Here is a 23,493-nt window from a genome sequence, read left to right on the forward strand (position 1 = left end):
ATCAAGCATCCCCAAGCTTAACTCATGCTCGTCCCCGAGTAGGGAAGTGATAAAGAATGAATTTTTGATGTGGAATGCTACCTAGCATAGTTGTCCTTTGCAACTTCTTTCATGTGACATGAATGTTCAGATCCGTAAGATTCAAAACAATAGTTTGCTATTGACATGAAAACAATAATACTTCAAGCAAACTAGCAAGGTAATCATGAACTTTCAAAATAACAAGGCCAAAGAAAGTTATCCCTACAAAATCATATAGTCTGGCTATGCTCCATCATCCTCACACAACTAATGTAAATCATGCACAACCCCGGTATTGGCCAAGTAATTGTTTTCGCACTCTTAATTTCTCAAACTTTTTATAACTATCACGCAATACATGAGCGTGAGCCATGGATATAGCTCTATAAGTGGAATAGAGTGTGGTGGTGGTTGTGAGACAAAAAAAAGAGGAGATGGTCACATTGACTCGGCATATCAAAAGGCTATGGAGATGCCCATTAATAGATATCAATGTGAATGAGTGGGGATTGCCATACAATGGATGCACTAGAGCTATAAGTATGTGAAAGCTCAAAAGGAGAACTAGTGGGTGTGCATCCAACTTGCTTGCTCAGGAAGACCTAGGGCAATTTTGAGGAAGCCCATCATTGGAATATACAAGCCAAGTTATATAATGAAGATTCCCACTAGCATATGGTGGTGACAAAGCGAGAGGCTCTCAAACATGAAGAACATGGTGCTATTATAAAGCACAAGTGTCGAAAAAGATAGTACCATTGCCCCTTCTCTCTTTTTCTCTCTTTTTTTTATTTGGGCTCTTGGGCCTCTTTTTTCTTCTTCTTCTTTTATTTTATTTTATTTGGGATCTTTGGCCTCTCTTTTTTTATTTCCTCACATGGGACAATGCTCTAATAATGATGATCATCACACTTTTATTTACTCACAGCTCAAAGCTTAGAACGATGATGACTCTATAGGAAATGCCTCCGGCAGTGTACCGGGATGTGCAACGATCTCGCTTGGCGTATGATGTTTAAACATCTCGCTATCCATCTTACGATCATGCAATGGCAATATGAGAGTGACGACACAAGTCATGAGATAGAACGGTGGGTGTTGCATGGCAATATATCTCGGAATGGCTATGAAAATGCCATAGTAGGTAGGTATGGTGGCTGTTTTGAGGAAGGCATTTGGTGGGTTTGTGCACCGGCGAGAATTGCGCGGCACTAGAGAGGCTAGCAAAGGTGGAAGGTAAAAGTGCATCTATACCATGGACTCACGTCAGTCCTGAAGAACACACATACTTGTTGCGAAAGTTTTTATTAGTAATCGAAACAAAGTTCTAAACGCATACTCCTAGGGGAAGGGTTGATAGGTGTTTAACAATCGCGCGGTCCCGATCTCAACACAAAGGATGACAATCAATAGATCAATTATGCTCCGACTTCCTAATATAGCGGTTCACCATACGTGCATGCTACGGGAATCACTAACTTCAACACAAGTATTTCTAGATTCACAACACCCTACTAACATAACTCTTAGTATTACCAAATCCACGTCTCAAAACTAATTGAGAGGAATCAAGACTTCTCTTTCTACTCAATGCACATGAAGATGGAGGTTTTTGTATCCTCTTTGGATAGCTATCACCTTTGGGACTACTTTCAAAGCATAAGCCAACTACCAAGTCACACACCGTCGTGCTCTAAAAGATCTAAGTGAAGCACATAGAGCAAAATTATCTAGCTCAAAAGATATAAGTGAAGCACAATGAGCATTCTAGCAAAATCACGATGAGTGCATGTCTCTCTCTAAAGGTGTGCAGAAAGGATGATTGTGACACAACAAAAATATAAGACTCCTAAGATACAAGACACTCCAAGCAAAACACATATCATGTGGTGAATAAAAATATAGCTCCAAGTAACATTACCAATGGATTGAAGACGAAAGAGGGGATGCCTTCCCGGGGCATCCCCAAGCTTAGGCTTTTTGGTGTCCTTGAATTTGGCTTGGGATGCCTTGGGCATCCCCAAGATTGAGCTCTTTCCACTCCTTATCTCTTCGTCCATGAGAACATCACCCAAAACTTGAAAACTTCACAACACAAAACTTAAACAGAAACTCGTGATATCATTAGCACAAGAAAACAAATTACCACCTCTTTAGGTACTGTAGCAATCTTGATTCCTATTTATATTGGTGTTGGGCTACTGTATTCTCAGTTTTCCATGGCTAGTACCCCCCGATACTATCCATAGTTTCATCAAAATAAGCAACCAACTCAACAAAAACAGAATCTGTCAAAAACAGATCAGTCTGTAGCAATCTGTATACTTCGTATACTTTTGGTACCTCAAAAATTCTGAAAAATTACGACTGCCTGGGAAAAAGGAATATCAACCAGAAGCAAAAAGAATCAACTCAAAATATCTTTCTTAATAAAAATGAAAAATCATCTCGTGAGCGAAAAGTTTCTGTCTTTTTGCAGCAGGATCAAACAACTATTACCAAGACTTATCATAAAGGTTTTGCTTGGCTCAAACACAAAAAGAAACACAAAAGACACAATCATAACAGAATTATGATGGTGTGGACGCAAAAAAACAGAAATAAAAAGAAATAAATTCATTGGGTTGCCTCCCAACAAGCGTTATTGTTTAACGCCCTTAGCTAGGCATAAGGCGATAGAATCACGTATCGTCGTCTTTGGTGCTCAAACCATAAGTGGCCCTCATCATGGATTCATAAGGAAATCTTATTTTCTTTCTAGGAAAGTGCTCCATGCCCTTCTCTAAAGGAAATTGAAGTCTAATATTCCCTTCCTTCATATCGATGATGGCACCGATAGTCCTTAGGAAAGGTCTACCAAGAATAATAGGGCATGTAGGATTGCAATCAATGTCAAGCACAATGAAATCCACGGGTACATAGTTCCTATTTGCAATAATAAGAACATCATTGATCCTTCGCATGGGTTTCTTGACAGTAGAATCCGCAAGATGCAAATTAAGAGAACACTCTTCAATCTCATTAAAACCCAGAACATCACATAAAGACTTTGGAATCGCGGAAACACTAGCACCCAAATCACACAATGCATTGCATTCATAGTTTTTGATTTTGATTTTGATAGTAGGTTCCCACTCATCATGAAGCTTTCTAGGGATAGAGACTTCCAATTCAAGTTTCTCTTCAAGAGATTTTATCATGGCTTCGACGATATGATCGGTAAAGGCCTTGTTTTGGCTATAAGCGTGCGGAGGGTTTAGCATGGATTGCATCAAGGAAATGCATTCAATCAAGGAGCAACTATCATAATTGAATTCCTTGAAATCCATGGTAGTAATTTCATTACTACTCAAAATTTTAATATCTTCTACTCCACTTTCAATGCTTTTAGCATCAAGATAGATGGACTCTGAATCATTCGGGCGTTTTTCAACCAAGGTGGATTCATATTCAGCCCCATCATCATTGGGTTTGACACAAGAAAACAAAGATTCAATGGGAGTAACACCAAGGACTTTAAGATCTTTGTGATTCTCATCACGAGTTTCAGGTTTAGCAGCCATTTTATTGACTAAGGTAGCCAGCTTATCAGAGATCTGGCCTACCAACTTTTCAAGACGAGCAAACTGAGAATTAGCGCAAGGAATTCTTCGGCCATATCATCAACTTCTCTACTCATAAAAGCCAGAAAAGAATTTTGCTCCTTCAGTTCTCTACGAAAGTAACTGTTGTATTCAAACTGTGTAGACATGAAGCCTTTAACACTAGTTTCAATCTCTTCCAACCTTGCATAGTGAGCATCAAAATCCCTTGGTTGGACCATGCGGGTTTTAGCGGGAAGATAAGCGGACAAAAAGCAAGCGAGGGAAAAGGGCGAACAAAAAGCTAACGAAAAAGGCAAAGATTTTCTTTGTAAATTTTAGTTTTTCAGGAGTGGGGGAGAGGAAAACGAGAGGCAAAAAAGTAAATGCAAGAGATGAGTTTGCGACACTTACTTGGATGAGTTCTTGTGGCACCCCAACTCAGAGGAAACTGGAACGCCCCGTATTCCAGCCCAAGGACTAGTCTTCTAGAATACGGAACCGTTGGCACAGAACAAATCAGCTCTTTATTACTATGGAAACGATTACAAGGATACATGGATTACATCGCCTTGACGATACTACACCTGCCTATGGTAAATCCTAAGCTAGTAGCGGAACAGCTACCTATGTGATGAACTCCACTTCGCAGGGACTCTGGCTGGAACGCGCATCCTAGCTTGCAACTCGGAATCCTTGGCAAGCAAAGAATCAAGGCATGACCTGCAAACTGGCATGATAAGCCAGGTGAGTACTTTGAATGTACTCGCAAGCTCACAACAAACATCAGCATTAAGGCAAGACAATATCATAGCAATCAAGATTAAGTAAAGGGTTTGTATTACTAAAGAAGTAATAGAGAACTAAGTATATCAGACTACTCTCACCATACTCGGGTGATACCAACTCATGTGATCTTACCAAGATCCTTTAGCGAGTATCCTCAAGATGGATACCAAGACCTATCACCGGCACGATGCCCAGTTGGTACATTGGCACGATGCCCAACTGTAACACTGGCACGATGCCCAACTGTTACACTCGCACGACGCCCAACTGTAACACTCACACGATTCCCAACTGTAACATACTCAGACAAGTTCTTCCATCATTACTAACACTGATATGGTTGACCATCTACCGAGGTTTGATCGGGTTGTTCATTACCGTGGACTCGTATATTCGAATAGGTTTGAAACTCTGCAGAGGTTGCAGACTTTACCCACACTCTGGAGCACTGACCTCGTGATCCCATTCGGGTGGACCAGCATTGCTCCAACAAAACTTGCCTGAACCATGATCCTCTCATCGTACCACCGGCAACCACTCCCTTCCTCGGAGTCTTGCCCTAGGTGGTCATGTGCCCTCATGGCACATGTGTCCTCATGACACTTGCCACCGTCGTGGCCAAACAAACTGTCCCAAACGGGGACATGCGCACCAAACAACTCAACTGGCTCACAGGGTTATCACTGCCTACCGGGCCAAGGTAGCGCGCATGCATAACCCTCCCTCTTTGGAGGTACCGGTGAGAGCGATCACGCGAACAGCTCAAGTCAAGGCCGTCCCATATCAGCAAGAGGTGGTTGTGCGGATGGGCCCGGACAGCTGACTCTGGTCAACCAGCTAGGTATCTTATCTCCGAATAATCTGTCACAGCTGACACCCAATGTCATAGCAATCTGATAACCTCTAGCCACTAGTATTGATCCATATTCACAAAGTAATCATAGACAGTAATCTCAATAGTATAGAGTAAATTAGTGGGTGAAAGCGTTAGTTACTAACGGTCTTGTGCTCAACACGGTATTCATTTATCCAAACAGTGCATACTCATATGCCGGACTATCAACAGATATATTTATTATCAAAGTAGTTGATGAGACTATAATGTTGCAATGCAATAAAGCAAATGAAAGTTGTGGCTTGCATGGGATGATGAAACCACCGAGAAGAAGCGCGAAAAACTCGCGGAAGGAATTGCCGGAAACAGTTCTCTCCCAGAGGAGGGCTATTTACGGCAAGGGCAACATGGTCATTAACATTGTGTGATCACATGGTGGAAATGATACCATCTTGACGGTCTCGACGAGACGAATATGTGGGCTTTGGAATCACTGGAATGGGAGTCACGGATAAAAAGTTATAAAGGTTTTGGTGGTAGGGACTTGTTTGAAATAAAAATAATTACAACAGGGTCCCTGAGCAGAGCGACTGGGCAGAGGGAGAAAGCGCATTTTGCAGAATACGCCTTCTCACCGACAGGTGGGGTTGGGGCCCACATGTCGGGTCCTCTCTCTCCCCTTGCTCCTTCCCCTTCCCCCTTGACGCTGCACGCAGAGCCGAGAAGGGCCGCCGGCGCCGACGATCTTCCCGGCGGCTCAGGCCACCTCTAGCGGGGCTGCAAGCACCGACGGGCTCAGGGAGGAACGTCTCGTCCATTCTGGTTGGTCACGAGCGCAAGGGAGGGGTGGAACGGAGGCGAGCCACCGGGCACGGAACGACGACAGACGGACTTAGGGGAGACGCGGCCGCAGAGGTTCCGGCGACGAACGGAGAGGGGGAGGAGGATCGCCTGGCTCCGGGGGGGAAATCTTGAGGAGGCAAGAGGGAGGAAGGAGCTCAGCATTGCTCGAATTTTAGCCGAAGAGGGCGGCGGCCATGGCAAGCAATTGAGGCAAGGAGAGCTTGGGGCGCTCAGGGGAAGAGGGGGCTGGGCTGCTCGGAGGAAGAGAAGGAGGTAGGGGTGGCTTGGGATGCCCGAGGAGGCTCGAGGCTGCTGCTTTTATAGCCGGCGGGGGCGAGCAGATCGGCACCGCTGCCGTGGCGGGCTTATCACCGCACTGGTGCTCCAAGGCACGCGGCAGGTGACGGCGACGTTGGCAAGGCCTCCAGAGACGAGGAGAAGCAGAAGGAGGCCTCAGGAGAGCTCGGCGACGGGACGCAACGGTGACAGGGACGGCCACGTCACGGGCATGGCTACAACACCGCTCAAGAGAGGACTTGAGAGGGGGAGAGGGCTCCAGGAGGTAGAGGACAATGATGGGGAGCTGCTGGACACGACGAGGCGTGCGGAAACGACGAGCAAAGGAGAGGCCCGAGCTAGCAAACATGCAGCTCGCGTCCATGGCATGCCAGGGTGGTGGTCACCACATGCACTGGCGCTGAGACACGAGGGGCTGGCACATCCTGTCTGAGGTGAAGTACTTGGTCCCCAAGGTAGCCTGGAGGTGATGGATCACAAAAGCAAGCACTGGGGTATTGGGAAACTTTACTACAAGATTGTTGTTGCCAACTTGGCACTGTCACTGTGGTCAACAGGAAAGACATAAGGTCAAAAGATTATGTCTCGGAGGCTTAGGGTAGGAGGGACTACACTGCTGTGAAATTTGAGGAGCACAGGATCAAAATTGGACATGTTTGCTTTGGAACTAGCTAATCTGGCCCATAATACGAATTTTGATGTGGCACTCACATACATGCTTGGATTGCGCTCAACCTTGGAGGAGATGAATATTTTGGACATGTGAGGATGCTGTATAAAATTCATGCCATCTTGATAAGCCCAAGTGGCACTTCCTTCATACAGTTTCTCACTGGACAAAAATTAGAAAAATTACTGGGAATAATTGGCTAGATAAAATGAGCTCAAAATTGGCTTAGCAAGGATTTATAGATAGGAGAGTGTCCTGGTAAAAATTCAAAATTTATGGAGCAATATAAAATATAGGTGCTTCACAAATCCAAATAATGACCAGAGAAAAAGATTTGATGCCATGGTCACATGGTTGAAGGTGTGATGCTCAAATTTGGTGGAGACGCTTTATTTGAGCATATTGCGATGATGGCTAAGATTCAACTCATTTGAACACTCCTAGCTAGCACTTGCTTCACAAAGCTTCTTCTCGATCAGAGACTTTGGAAATTTGCCAAGAAATATTCACTAGCTAATTTGAGTTGAATTTTTGCATGAGGCAATGATATGGCTAGGAAAGAGTGCCCACAAATTTTGAGAGCAATCAAGCAAATAAAAAGGGTACTTGCTTCACAACTTGAGAGATAGGGCAAAATCAGAAAAGGAATTATTGAGGAATATTTTTTAACATGGCAAAGAAATATTTTGTCATTCCGAGGAAGATATGACCCAGTAGATTTATGAGAAATATTTGGGAATTTTTGGAGAGATATAAATGGGGGTTGCTTCACAACACAAGGCAAACAGGATTATTCCTTTAAAAGAAAAAGGAATATTACCATGGAAAGGAATCTTGGGATTGGCTCAAGATGGAAATGGCTAGGTCTTGGGTGGTTTGAAGATTGTCAAGCCACTAAGAAAAAGAAATCAAGGGTAACCCCTTTAGGTTTCAAAAGTTATCAAGCCACAAAAGCAAAAATCAGATCAAAATTAAAGGAAAAACAAATGGGCAAAATCCACGGTGTTACAGTTCTTGACTTGATCCTCCCCGGCAACGGCGCCAGAAATCCTTCTGTTACTTCTCAAACAACAGCGCCAGAATTTGACACATTGACGGAGACTTGCTTGCATTGCTTTTCCCTTGAAGAGGAAAGGGTGATGCAGCACACGAGCAGTAAGTATTTCCCTTAGTTTGAGAACCAAGGTATCAATCCAGTAGGAGAATCTCGTCAAGTCCACAGTACCTGCACAAACACAAAGATCTTGCACCCAACGCTATAAAGGGGTTGTCAATCCCTTCAAGATTGATTGCAAAGTCAGATCTGAAGACGGAAAGTGAAACGAAGAAAAAGTGTAAGGCTGAAAATATGGTGTGCAGTAGACTCGGGGGCCATAGTGTTCACTAGAGGCTTCTCTCAAAATAGCAAATATCACGGTGGGTGAACAAATTACTGTCGAGCAATTGATAGAACCACGCAAAGTCATGACGATATCTAAGGCAATGATCATACATATAGGCATCACGTCCGAGACAAGTAGACCGATACTTTCTGCATCTACTACTATTACTCCACACATCGACCGCTATCCAGCATGCATCTAGTGTATTGAGTTCATGACGAACAGAGTAACGCCTTAAGCAAGATGACATGATGTAGAGGGATAAACTCAAACCAATGATGAAAACCCCATCTTTTTACCCTTGATGGCAACAACACGATGCGTGCCTTGCTACCCCTTCTGTCACTGGGTGAGGTCACCGCATGGTATGAACCCAAAACCAAGCACTTCTCCCATTGCAAGAATCATAGATCTAGTTGGCCAAAGAAAACCCACAACTCGAAGAGAATTACAAGGATATGAAATCTTGCATAAGAGAGATCAGAAGAAACTCAAATAAGATTCATAGATAATCTGATCATAAATGCACAATTCATGGGATCTCGACAAACACACCGCAAAAGAAGATTACATCGGATAGATCTCCATGAAGATCATGGAGAACTTTGTATTGAAGATCCAAGAGAGAGAAGAAGCCATCTAGCTACTAGCTATGGAGCCGTAGGTCTATGGTGAACTACTCACGCATCAACGGAGAGGTCATGGTGTTGATGAAGAAGCCCTTCGTATCCTAATCCCCCCTCCGACAGGGCACCAGAACGTGCCCCAAATGGGATCTTGCGGAGACAGAAGCTTGCGGCGGCGGAAAAGTACTTTCGATGATCTCCTGATTTTTTCTGGGATTTTAGGGAATTTATAGGCGAAAGACCTAGGGCAGAGGAGGCCCAGGGAGCCCACAAGCCTAGGAGGTGTGGGCCCACCTGGCCGCGGCTAGGGGGCTTGTGGGGTCCCTGGTGCCCCCCTGCCCTAATTCTCAGGCTTCCCAATCTTTTTCTGTTTCGGAAAAAATCTTTTTGGCAGTTTCGTTCCGTTTGGACTCCCTTTAAAATCCTCCTCTGAAAGGGGTCAAAAACATGGAAAAACAGGAGCTCGCACTTGGCACTGAGTTAACAGGTTAGTCTCAGAAAAGATATAAAAGGCATACAAAACATCCAAAGTTTGACAAGATAATAGCATGAAACCATAAAAAATTATAGATACGTTGGAGACGTATCAGTGAGCGAATCGGGCGGCTGGAGCTAGGCAAGGGAGGGGAACGGTGATGACGAATTCAGCGGCGGAGCTGAGGGTTTGGCCCCGCAAATGGGAGCCCAAACGACTTTTATGCCTACCCCCGCGTACATATGCGGATTCGTGGAAAATGTTTGCATGTCGGGCTGCAGATGCGGAGTCTGCTTTGTGCAGCAAACTGGGACCGGCCCGCAAACTCGCTAGAACTTTGCAGTTTTCGCGTTTTTACAGTATCTGCTAGAGATTCTCTAAGGGAACGAGTGTGTATTATCACTACAAGGTTTGTGTAGGTTCCCATGACCTGAAGGGCATCCACTCCTTCCTGTTTCTTAGAGCGTCTGGAGTATACATCTTGTTTTTACAGCAGCAAGTTTGGGGAAGTCATGAGTAGTTACTTTGTTCTGATGGAGCACCACCATGTTCTGTCTCTTTTTCTCCTGATAGTGTTGGCTACTCTCTCAACTTAAGTTGTGTCAGTCTGTGTGTGCTACTTCTATCTTAGTTTATGAGTATATTTGGATCTGTAGCTCACTAGATTGTTGATCTCATCAACCTATCTCTAGTATCATTTTTTTCACATCATAAGCATTGGTCGTGCTTTCTCTACTTGTTTCTTAATCATGCATTTGTAACTTCTATTGTACTAATATTTTGAGATGAATGAAATTGGCACCATTAGGTGCCTTGCTTTGTTTTAAAAAAGACATATCCCCTCAATTAACTGAGGGAGCTCCAAAAGCAAGAATATTAGTGAAGTTAGATATATCCAACTATTGGAGATATGCCCTAGAGGAAATCATGTATGATGATATTTCCTTTGTGTTTATGAATAAAGACAGTACTCAGACATTATCAATGATGCGTATCAACAAGTACATGACTTGTTTGTGAGACTATGCATTGTATGATGACTGTCCTAAATGGTCCCTAATTAAAAGGGTGTTATGTTGACACGACATATAGTTCGGTATCAGTAATCATGTAGCATTGGATTCTAGACGGATAATATGGACTGAGAAAGATTTGGTCGGATTCGAAGTAGTCGGATCCGAGTCGAGATAAGGTCTGAGTTGGACAGACCCAACTATGAGACGTAGTGATAGGTCAACTGTGAGTCTGTAGTACAACATATATTATGTGTCCTAAGACGTGAGCTGGCGCATGTACTCAAGATGGTGACAAACTTTCTTTGGGCCAACCAAACTGAAAGGATCGATATGGTTGACTAGAGGGGGTGAATAGGCAACTACCAAATTTAAGATTTTCCTTAAAAACATAGGATTAGCAACAAATAGGTTGACTAGATATGCCACTAGATGAACAACCTATATGATGCTAGCAAGAATAATAACAACAAATAACTTTGCACAAAGTAAAGGCTAGAAATAACCACAAGTGGAACCTTTGGAGGCGAGGAGGTGTTATCGAAGTTGCTTCCCTTTGAGGGGAAGTACGTCTCAGTTGGAGCGGTGTGGAGGCACAATGCTCCCCAAGATGCCACTAAGGCCACCGTGTTCTCCTCACGCTCTTACACAATGTGAGGTGTTGTGATTCCACTAGTGGTGCCCTTGAAGGCGGCAACCGCACCTTTACAAACAAGCTTGGGGGAATCTCCACAACTCAATTGGAGGCACCCAACAAGACCACAAAGCTTCACCACAATGGAATATTGCTTCGAGGTGGCCTCTTCCGTCTAGGGTACTCAAACACCCAAGAGTAAAATATCCGCAAGGGATTAGTGGGGAGAATCAAATTTCTCTTGGTGGAAGTGTAGATTGAGGCCTTCTCCTCCAAACCCTAGAAAATCAACAAGAATCAATGGCTAGGGAAGGAGATGGGCAAGAATGAGCTTAGGGAGCAACAATGGAGCTTTTGGAAGGATAAGAGACGAGTCTCTATGGGGAAGAAGACCCACTTATATAGTGGTAGGAAATCTGACCGTTTTCTACCCACAAGACGTACATAAGCGGTAGTACCGCTCGGGGGAGCAGTACTTCCGCTTGCACGGAAGTACAGGGTTGTGCAGTCAACTGATGGGCGTCAAGGGGGTGGTAGTTCCACTAGAGCGGTACTACCGCTCCTGCAAGCGGTACTTCCACTTTGCATTGACACACACCTTTGTCGAGTAAGAAAGAGGGGGCAGTATGGTAGTGCCGCCTAGGGCAGTACTTCCTCTAAGAACTGCCGCTCAAAAGTCGACTCGAAACAGAATGCAACAGATGAAAAACAAAGCGGAAGTTGGGCCAGAAGTAAATAGAGGCAGTACCGCCCAAGCGGTACTACCGCTCTACCCGAGGCGGTACTTCCGCTTACCAAGAGACAAGAGCCCAAAGGCACCAGATGCACAATCATAAGCTGTACATGACCAAGTACCGCAGGGTGGCACTATCGCTTGAGCGGTACTACGCCCATGGTAGCGGTACTACCGCTTATGATGGTGCACATGATCCTAAGGACGGATAATAGCTCCAAAGTGTCGGGGAGGAAAGAAGGAGACGAATGTGTACGTGAGAGATTCTCCCAACCTTTCCAATTGCGGACTCCCTCTTGATAGTACGGATTATCCTATGACCCATGTCCACCAACACTAAATCATACGAAGCACTTCATCTTCTTGTTTAAAATGTGAGGGTAGAATAACTGTCTCGTGCCACCTGATAACCTATGAAAACTCAAAGCACACGATTAGTATGCAAAGGTATTTTCATCAACTAGCAAGACAACTTAGGGGAGATTATGCTCTTACAATCTCGCCCTTTTTAGTGGGTTGACGACAACACATGATTTTCCACTAACATTCAACACAAGGTTAGGCAATCCCAATAGCTATAAAATATAGATAGGCTCCCCCTAGATGTGTGCTCTATTTGAATATGCTTTTGGAATGCAAAGAGCACACACTCGGATCAACACTCCCCCTATATTTTATAGACACAAGCATATACTTGCATAAACAGAAGATGAGGAAAGCAAGTAAGCAAGCATATGAGACATGAAATCTCATCTCATAAAGAAAGTAGACATAAGAGAATAGAAGGGGTAGCATATGTCTTACCCCATACATTAGTTCACACGAGTCTTGGACAAACATAAACCAAAACAAGCAATAAACGAGTTCATGAGAGAGAGGAAACACATGCAGATAAAAACACTCGTGACTCAGCAAGCATATGAAGGCAAATCCCTAACTCTCCCCCCCCCTTTGGCGTCGAGACACCAAAAAGGGGCAAAGAGAACTAAAAAACGAGACAAGGTGATGGCAAGCCCAAAGAGATTAGTCCTCCTCATCATCATCATCCTCATTAGTGGCAGCAGGTACATCCTCATCTCACTCAGCCCACTAACAATTCTTTTTGACCCATACCTCCTCATCAGTAATTCGGTCCTCAGACCCGCTGCCAATAGTCAGTCCCATCTTCCTCATGATGATCTTGTCACGGCTGCGAGCTTTCTTCGACTCCACATGGGCCTTGTATTGTCCTTTGACCTGAAAGAAAAGAAGGTTCTACATCTTCATCTTTAGCTTGGCTGCCCAAGACGGAACGTGCTCAGAGGGGGGAGCATAAGTATCATCAGTGCAGTCCGGCTCAGGCTCATCATTAGAGTCAGTGGGAGCTATTTCTGGAACTGAAGGTGCAATTCCCTAGTTTTCCTTCACACGGAGTTTAAGGGTACCATGAGACACCATATGATGAGTCACCATGATCTCACCAGGAAACGTAGGAGCCCAGGTATCCTCAATGAGTTTGAACATATATGGCCCATAGATGGGCACCTTCCGGTCAATAACCACAGATCAAAGCTCCTTCCACATGATGTGGGAAACATCCAAAGTAGAATCACAACCTTTCTCCTGATGCACAGAAGCAGAAGATTCACAAGGTAGGAGGGAACCTGATACTTGTTTACAACCCGTGGAAATAGGGTGTTGTGGAAGATGCGATGCATAATGTCGAGAAATGGAATACACCCATTGCGAGTACCCTTGGAAATCTTGACTATCTTGGAATAACGAACACGCTTTTTCTTGTGAATAGGCCTATCCTCACTATGTGGCCTCAGTCCAATAGGCTCATCGAGTCCATGATCTTCATAGCCCAAAGAGTTCACGAATGTTTTCCAGTAGGAGCGCAGAACTCTGTCACCAGTCATCCAAGTCAAGCAGCGTTTCTCATTAGCCTGAAAGTGAATTGTGGCATAAAATTGAGCCACAACCTTGCAATCGATATCCTTATTGAAACTGATGAAGGGGACCAGACCCCATTTAGCACACAAAGCACGGGCTTCAGCAAAGTAGGCACTATGGGGATTGTTGCACATGTGCTCCGTGTCGATAGACTTGGCATCACACACAAACATATTGGTTATGTTCTTGAGGATTCCTGTAAGAATGACAGATTGCTCCTTGGTCCAGAAGGGACGACCAACCATGCTCTCGTCCTGAGGTTGACGGTACATGTTACGCTTGCAGAACTCCACAAATTTAGCATTTGTCATCTCATCACGGCCTTTGGGAGCCTTCTTCTTGCGGACAGTCCGCTTCACCTATCGTTGAGGTTGATTGGAACTAGCACTGGCCCCTGCAACTTCAGACGTACGGAATCGCTTGGAACCACCAGTCCGGCCAGGATTCACGTGATGAGGAGGGGCGGAGGCACCATCACGTGGAACTCAGAGGAAAATAGCGGAAAGGGACAAGACACAAGTGAATTCCAAGAAACAAAGAAAAGTGCAAGAAATAGAAAGGCCCGAGAAAAAGAAAAACACAAAAATAGAGGTTCTGGAGTACCTGCGGTAGTACCGCACTATGGGGGCGGTACTTCGGCTTGCGCGGTAGTACCGGTCACTCAGCAATGATATATACCGTCCGGGCAGCAGAAACGCTTCCATGACACGGGAACAGAAGAACCGGTGAGAAAAATCTCACACTTTTGGAGACAATCGAGAGTACACTATACATGGATACAAATGTCGGCCTACTCACGCCTAGAATCCACTAAAAAATCAGGAAAACACCTCATGCATTGCCCTAGAACAAGATGTGCAAACACAAAGCCGATGGGCAAAGGACACGGGCAATGCCGGAGTCCATGGCGCAAGGAGGAAAGGGGGATGATCCCCTCCGGTCGGAAGAGCGAGGAACGACACAAAGAGGGAGATCCGGAGCCGGCCTCCGGGGGTGTTGCAGTCGCCTGTGGGAAGGAGAACAAGAGGGAGGAGGACAGAATGGGTATGGGAGAAGTTATAACCACCCTGCCCATCTCATAACACCTCATGCGTTTCCTGAAACACGGATATGAGCGGTAGTACCGGCCATCTCCAAGCGGTAGTACCACTTCTTTCATAGGAACCACCCCGCCCAAACAACGATATAAATGGCAAAAACCCAGATACTTCAACAAAGAAAAAAAGAGAATATACTCGAAGGGAGTAAAGATACACACAAAGGAAGAGAAACAATAGTGAGATTTACGCCACAAACAAAGAAGCTCTTAAAAAGCAAATGTCTTGCGAAGAAGGGCGGTGGCCGAGGCCACCTATGTCTGAGTCAATTGGTATGGCACCACGAAGATTTTAACCTTAGGCCCATGACCAAAACTAGTCTTTGAAGCACTAGTACCAATCAACATGGTCAAAGTGAAAGACTTGATCGATTTATGCATAATAGGGGAAGGGACAGTTCATTGAGAGAACAACACTCCCCCTAAATTCATGCCTGCATCTAAACAATATAGTATGATGAGAGTGGTGGGGTGTGCCTAGTTTCAATTCATATTGCTCAAATCAATGATATTTAGCTCATGCCTTAACTCGCAAAATATTGCTTCATTCAATGGCTTCGTGAAAATATCTGCAAGCTGGTCATTGTTGTTGAGGTAAATGAGATCAATCTCCCCACGCTTGATATGATCCCGGATGAAGTGGTGACGAATACTAATGTGCTTCGTCTTGCAGTGTTGAACCGGGTTATCGGAGATTGAGATAGCACTTATATTATCACAATAAAGAGGCACTTTGTCACATGTGACACCGTAATCCTTTAAAGTATGCCTCATCCAAAGTAACTGAGCACATCAACTTGCAGCAACAACATACTCAACCTCGGTGGACCATAGAGAATACAGTTTTGTTTCTTCGAAGACCAACTTTCCAGAGAGCGACCAAGAAATTGGCAACCTCCGGAAGTTGACTTCCTCTCCACACGGTCTCCCGCTCAATCCGAATGTGGGTATCCTATAAGATCAAATGAAGCACCTTTGGGATACCAAAGGCCAAAGTTTGGGGGGTATTAGCCAAATATCGCAAGATTTTCTTGACAACCACATAGTGACTTTCCTTATGTGTGGATTGAAATCGTGCACGAATTTCCACACTCAACATAATATCTGGTCTAGATGCACAATGTAAAGCAAGGGCCAATCATAGAGCGATATACCTTTTGATCCACAGCTTTATCATTGGGATCAAGGTCAAGATGGCAGTTGAGAGGCATGGGAGTGTTTTCCTTGGCTAGTTTGAGGTCATCCATCTTAAACCTTTTGAGCATGTCTTGAGTATATTTTTTTTGATTGATGAAGGTTCCTTGACTTCGTTGCTTGACTTTGAATCAAAGGAAAAACTTTAACTCCCCCATCATAGACATCTCAAACTCTTTGGTCATTAGTGCGGCAAACTCTCCATTAAAAGCTTTGTTAGGAAAATCAAAGATAATATCATCAATCTATAGTTGACATATGAACAAACTTCCTTTGACCTTCTTAGTAAAAAGAGTGGGTCAATTTTCATAAGGATGCACACAAAGACCATTAGCCCATGCATCCGCACGTTCCAGCGGAATTAATATTTTTCTAGCCGTCCGATAAATGTGCCCACTATGCATACTCTAAGTATATCAAAACAGTGTCTCAACAATTGGGACCATTGTATACAAGATTTAACTAGTACAATCTTTCTAATGCGAAGGCTAATTTCTAAGTGCTTTGATCCCCACCTGAATTTACTAGGATGGTCGACATGCGAGCTTTGCAAGCTCATGGAATATTTCATCATCTTAAGTGTCAAAAACTCAGGGTTCTTTTTTACTTTTTGTTTCAAATTTATTCTTCATGTGTCGGAGCAGATGAGCTCGTGTGCATAAACGCCGCTCTCCTTTGAAGTCTACTTATCGCTGCTGGAAACGATGCTACATAGTGCGTCAGTTCTTTTTCTACTCCCTCCGTCCGAAAATACTTGTCTTATAAATGAATAAAATAGTTGTATCTATAACTAAAATAAGTCTAGATACATCCATTTCTAGGATAAGTATTTTCGGACGGAGGGAGTATTTGAGAATTATCTTACTGTTCACGGTGAAGCAGATGATGAGATGAACTCGGGCTCAGCTTTGAGTACAAAGCAGCCACACAGCTAAAAATTGTCATCACCAAAGCTGAGAAGGTTGAGTGGAAATTACCCGCCACCGAATACAACTGTGCTAAGCAGAGACAGTACCAGTTTTTATCCGGCGCGAGCCGGGCAGAGACGTTGGGGCGGGTCCCTCGCCGCTCGCCGTCCATCTGTATGTCCCGTTTGCACCACAGCTCCACCACCGCGATAGTAATAGGGCACCTTCCACTCCAGGGGGGGCAGGGTCCCGGCGACCCTCCTACCCCCTCCAACTGCCGCTGCCGATGCCTGCCCACCGATTCTCAACGGAGGAAATGGCCATGCACAGCACACCGCGGTGCACCTACCTAGGGCTACCGTCCTCCACCTGCCAACTCCCCTCACTTTAACGCTAATCTCCAAAAGAAAAAAAGGCCAAAGGCGAAGAAGCTGGACTGCAAGCCACCTCGCACACTCCCTCCCACTGTCCCACAGTGCTCACTGGTTGGTTGATGATAAAAACCTCCAACACGATAAGAATCTCAAGCCATCCTCCGTAGCTCACCAAAGCCTCCTCCTCCTCCTCCTCCCCTCCTCCCGTCGTTCGTTCCCAGCGGTTTCCTCCACGGCTCCACCACCCCGAACCGAAGCCAAAAAACAAGTAGCCAGGCAAGGCAACCAAGCAAAGCGCACGCCAAAGCAAGGGCCTTTGCCTCGAACCCTGGGCGACCCACGAGCCCCCACCACCACCGCTTTCGCCAGAGCCGCAGGCAGGCGCAAACCACGTACGTATATGGCGCCGGCGCCGGCGGACGGGGTGGCCTCGGACGAGCCGGTTCACAAGGGGCGGACCAACTCCATCCTGCTCCCCATCCTCGGCGTCCTCTTCGCCTACCTGCTCTACCGCTACCTCCGCCCGCGCCTCCGCGGCCTCCGCCTCGACCGCCTCCCGTTCCGCGTCCCGGACTGCCTCCGCCGTGGCAATGCCGCCCGGAGCACCCTGCTGCCCTACTTCGCGCCGATCGCCGACCGCCTCGGCGCGCTGCAGCCGTACCTCGGCCCCTTCGCCGACCGGCTCGGGGTCGGCCCGCACGCCCACGGCGGCGCCGACGCGCTCGTCAAGTTCCCCGGCGGCGAGGGCCTCTCGGTTGCCGCCATCCTCGAGGCACCCGGGGAGGTGGTGGCCAAGTCGTCGCACAGCACGCTGTACCGCGCCGCGATGCGCTCCGGGGAGACGGCCGTGCTGCTCCGGTTCGTCCGGCCCGCGTGCGCCGTGAGCGCCGACGAGGCCGCCGCCGCCGCGCGCCGGATCGGCGCGGTGAGCCACCCGAACCTCGTGCCGCTCCGCGCGGTCTACGTCGGGCCGAGGGGCGAGAAGCTGCTCGTGCACCCCTTCTACGCCGCCGGCTCGCTCCACCGCTTCTTGCAAGGTCAGTGCGCATCACTCACTGTCGTTCTGGCCGTTTCCTAGTAGTAATAAATTACAGTACAAGATGCTCCTGCAAATTGGGCGACATGTTCGTTCTGATTTGTAAGAAGGCATAATTTTGCCACGTCCAAAGTGCACATGAGTCCACGCTGCAAATGAAACTTTATCTTATTTTATTCATTCATTCATTGAGACGAGATCACACATGAAACATTATAAGTTTGTAGTACGTAGTAATTTTACATTTTGTCACCAAGAGAAAAGCATGGCGTAGTTGGTAAGCGAGTTCGAAGACAAGAAAAGGCAGGTCACCAGCTTTCCCTAAACAAAAATCATTTCGGCCACCAGTTCCAACTTTTTTTCGATAATCAGTTTCAACTTTTGAGGCAATGTGGAACGTGTTACACAGATGGTTCGGTTCGGTTACGTTACGGAGTTCATTTCATACTTACTTCCAGTCCATCTTCGCTGGTTCCTGTTATTGCTGACTGCGGCCAGGCAGCAAACATTTCTCTGCTTTGGTTGTTAGCCTGAAACCTCACATGATACTGTCCTGAAGCAATGGTCCTGACCATTAATGTTAGATAAGGGTATCAGATCACCCTTCACAATCGTGATCATTGGGGAATACAATCAGTTCTTTGTGCTAAAACAGTGGTAAACATAGTTATTCGTTGTGTCCAAAACCATGCATCTGTGATGGTGGTACTTCCAGCCCATGTTTTGCATTTCACGCATCGCTGTCATTTGCATGGGGAGTTGTTGAATCACAATCTTCAATTAATATCGGATCTAACGCGTTTATGTACAAAAAGACTTGCACAACCAGTTAGATGTCTTGAACCATATAAGGGCATCTTCAACAGTTTGTTGGTTAGCTTGTTGGTAAAATATGTCTTGTCATCAGCCAACACCTTAACATATAACTACTTCAATGGGTTGTACTTCCTCCGTTCCTAAATATAAGACCTTCTAGAGATTACACTATAGACTACATACGGAGCAAAATGAGTGAATATATACTCTAAAATATGTCTACATACATCTGTATATAGTCCATAGCGTAATCTCTAAAAGGTCTTATATTTAGGAACGGATGGAGTATCTAGTTTGTCCAAAAAGATGTGAGGTAATAAATAAGGTGCTCTCTCATTCTACATTGAAGCTTGTGCAAGGGTTGGTTAATTTACATACAACCAGGCCCGGCCATGGGACAGGGCGAGCGGGGCGGCTGCCCCGGGCCCCCGAACGAGAGGGGCCCCAGCCCCAGTATGCCTTGCTTACTAGTGGCGGAGGAGGAGGTGATCCTTTTTTTGCCGACGGCTTTAGCGGCAGCGCCATGAGAGCTGAGCGAGAGCGCATCAAAAAAGTACAGAACTGAACGATAGTTCCATACTCACATGGCCTTTTCCTTTGGTCCATGACGTGAAAAGGTATTTTACCTGATATTTCCACTGGGTGAATTAGGTGGGCCAGATGACAAGCATAGAGCTATTGTTTAGAGTAAAAATACACAGTATTAGATATCTAGCACAACACTACGATACAATTCCCTTCAAAAAAAACACTTCGGTACGGTACAATTTAGGTAAAGATGTTATAAAGAAACGAATTAAATACTCACTCTGTTTTAAATTACTTGTCATTAGAAATGAATGTATCTAGATGTATTTTTAATTCTCGATACATCAATTTCGATCCGTTTTCACGATAAATAATTTGGGATGCAGGGAGTACTAGAGTATTTATTTTTCCGACAACAAGAGTCCTTTATGTAGTCTCTTGTTTTTCATCCTCCCAAAGCAAAAGATAATCACCTTGCTTTCATTTTAGATGTTTGGTACCGTTATTTATTTTATTTAGCAGTCAAATACTTCCTTTGTAACCTATGTGAGAGGGGTAGTTTATTTGTTTATTGATGGTGAATGAAACATTTGGTTAAGGTTTTTTCCACCAGTGATTTTGGATATAGTTATTTTAGCATAACATGGCTTTTGTTCACACTTTTTGTTTGATATCATTTTATATCATATATGTTAATTATTATCTTGATGGATACATTAAGGGCCCTCGGGTTCAACTTTCGTCCCGGGCCCCCGAAATCTCAGGACCGGCCCTGCATACAACCTTACTCTCTTTTCTCATTTATTGCAAGACACATCATCAAAAATCCTACTCCCTCCGTTCCTAAATATAAGACCTTGTATAGATTTCACTAGAGACTACATACGGAGCAAAATGAGTGAATCTATACTCTATAATATGTCTATATACATCCGTATATGGTTTATGGTGGAATCTCTAAAAGGTCTTATATTTAGGAACGAAGGGAGTATGTGTCAAAATTACCAACAACTATCTTACAACCATCGGAGATGCCCTAAATGATCAACAAGTGTCTTTGTTCACTGCTTGTCTATTACAGAGGGGATCGCCGACTCGCAGAGATGGAACCTAATCTGCAAGCTCTCCGTCTGCATCGCCAAGGGGCTCGACCACCTTCACACAGGGATGGAGAAGCCGATCATCCACGGCAACCTCAAGACGAGCAACGTCCTCCTTGACGCCAGCTACGAGTGCAGGGTCTCGGACTACGGCCTCTACCTCCTGCTGAACCCCGGCGGCGCCCAGGAGATGCTGGACGCGTCCGCGGCGCAGGGGTACAAGGCGCCGGAGCTGACCAAGATGAGGGACGCCACCAGGGAGAGCGACGTCTACAGCCTGGGGGTGGTGCTGCTCGAGATGCTCGCGCAGAAGGAGCCGGCCGGCGACGACCGCACGCCCAGCTCCCGCGACATCTTCTTGCCGGCGTCCTTCAAGAACCTGGTCCTCGAGAGGAAGATCTCCGACGCGTTCAACTCGGACCTCGTCAGGCAGAGCAAGAAGTCGGGCAACGAGAAGAAGCTGAACGCCTTCTTCGAGCTGGCCACGGCCTGCTGTAGCCCTTCACCGTCGCTGAGGCCCAACACCAAGGACATACTCAGAAGGCTTGAGGACATAGCAAAATGAGTACTTAATTAAGTTCACCGGATTGCTATACTCTGTCAGCATTCAGACGTAGCACGAGACAGGGCTGAAGGAACGCTGAACTTGTGCTGGACAGACAATTGGAGACCGGAGTCACGGTTCAGATGTCATGGAATGTGTATAGTCAGAGCGTAAACGCAGTGGGTATCATCGTCTCAGCGTATGCAGACGGGGTTCGTCAACTTTAGTTCAGTGAGGTCACTCGATCGTCTGTAATTTTCTTGTGCTTTAGTTGAAACCGATCATGTACAAAGTGTTGAAAGAGTGAGAAAAGGCGTGTGCTGCATTTGCATTTTCATGCATCAAAATCTCCATGCAAATGTAACCTTCGTCCGTGTTATCACATACTAGTATGATTGGTAGGAGTATTTGCTGTACAGGTTGTGATGTTCCCGGTGCGGTGCATGTGCGGTTGCCAATCGCACTGACAACGACAGAGAGTGATTCTCTTCTCTCCAAAGGAATTATGCCCAGTGTTGCCTGATTTTGGTCTTCTCTCCAAAGGAATTATGCCCAGTGTTGCCTGATTTTGGTCTCTGCAGTGCACAGTTATGCTGTCCTTAACAGTAGCTAGACTCCGAAATAAGAAATTATGATACGGAACTTTTGGTTGTAGCTAGATTGCTCAGCGGCGTGGCCTCAAAAACCAGGTCACCTTCCACCACCCTCTCTTTCGCCGACACCAAAAGTGTAGCGTCCTCAACACACGGCCCTACAGTGTGCTGATTTATTTCGTAATCTCCATGAAAATCACATGTTCACTATCCCACGACGTCAACAATCAAAACGATCTTGGCTTGTCTTAAAGGACCGGATTTAAACGACGGATCGGTTGAACAAACGCGGGTGATAAAATTATGGTCTTTGCCCTTTCTATGCCAGGGAGCAAGATACAGGGGATCATCTTTTCTTTAAGTACCGCTTCGCCAACAGATTCTGAAAGTTAGTCATTGACAGGCTAGGTCTCGATCATATGGACTCTTCTACTTGTCACTTGACAGGCGCGGTCAAGGAATAGTGGACAAACAGGACCGGCTTCGGTATCTCCAATAGAAAGACGATGGCATCTCTCACAATGGCCTCTCTCACAATGCTTATTTCATGGACCGTCTGAAATGAGAGGAACGCACACATCTTTCGACACAAGAGTGCGCCACCGCCAATCCTTCTTGTTAACATGCTCGACGAGGCGAGACTATGGGTCGGAGCTAGGAAGCTAGGGATATTTTAGTACGTGAGTAGTTGCCATGTGGTGTGTAATGTGGGTTTTAAACAAATACTCTATTCTTTATTTAATTAATTGATGAGGTAAATCTGTTATCTTTGTTAAAAAAAAACAAATGAAATGATAGTTCGTGTGTGCTAGCTTAGCTCAGAGCATCTCCAACAGCCGCGCTATACTAGCGCCGCGCCGCAAGAAAAAGAAGTTTTAGCGCGCGCGCAACGCGGCGGGCAGCTCCAGCGGGCGCGAAAAACGGCGCGCGCGGCATTTTCAGTTCAGCGCGCTGGCCGAAACGCAATCGCGCGCCCCTTATTTGTTGCGCCAGCTCCCGCGCGCGTGACTCTCCCGCGCTCGCTCCTCCTCTCTCCCGCGCTCGATCCTCCACTCTCGCGCGCTCGCTCCCCACTGCCACCCCCATCCGGCCACGCCGCCGCCGTCGCTCGCGCCTCCGGCGACCGTTCAGGCGCTTCCCGGCCTATCCCCGCGTCGTGGTCGCCGCCCGCGCCCGCCGGCGACCACTCAGGCGCTTCCCCGGCCTGTTTCCGCTGCGGCCGCCGCCCGCGCCCTCCGACGACCGTTCAGGCGCTTCCCCGGTCTCCCCGCGCCGCCGCGCTTCCGCCCCACCCCCTCCTAGTCCCGCCGGCCCTCGCGCGCCTCCGACGTCCGAGGAACAGCGCCCGAGGGCATGGCATGGACGACAAAGAGCATGATTTGGTTGTGTTTATTGCATATTTGTATTGTATTGTTCATGAACTATTGGTTATGTTTATTGCATTATTTGTTGTACTGAACGATAAACTAT

The 23,493-nt window shown here is 46.1% G+C and overlaps 1 protein-coding gene across 1 annotated transcript; it reads left to right on the forward strand.

Annotated features, from left to right (window-relative positions):
* The first annotated feature begins 17,335 nt into the window (after window positions 1-17,335).
* LOC123403855 (putative kinase-like protein TMKL1) lies at window positions 17,336-21,777 on the forward strand. Its single transcript, XM_045097776.1, has 2 exons — window positions 17,336-18,443; window positions 20,868-21,777. The coding sequence occupies exons 1-2, from the start codon at window positions 17,807-17,809 to the stop codon at window positions 21,449-21,451; spliced, it is 1,221 nt and encodes a 406-aa protein (XP_044953711.1). The 5' UTR covers window positions 17,336-17,806; the 3' UTR covers window positions 21,452-21,777.
* The last annotated feature ends 1,716 nt before the right edge of the window (window positions 21,778-23,493 follow it).

The sequence above is a fragment of the Hordeum vulgare genome, chromosome 6H, assembly GCF_904849725.1.
Source record: "Hordeum vulgare subsp. vulgare chromosome 6H, MorexV3_pseudomolecules_assembly, whole genome shotgun sequence".
Taxonomy (NCBI): domain Eukaryota; kingdom Viridiplantae; phylum Streptophyta; class Magnoliopsida; order Poales; family Poaceae; genus Hordeum; species Hordeum vulgare.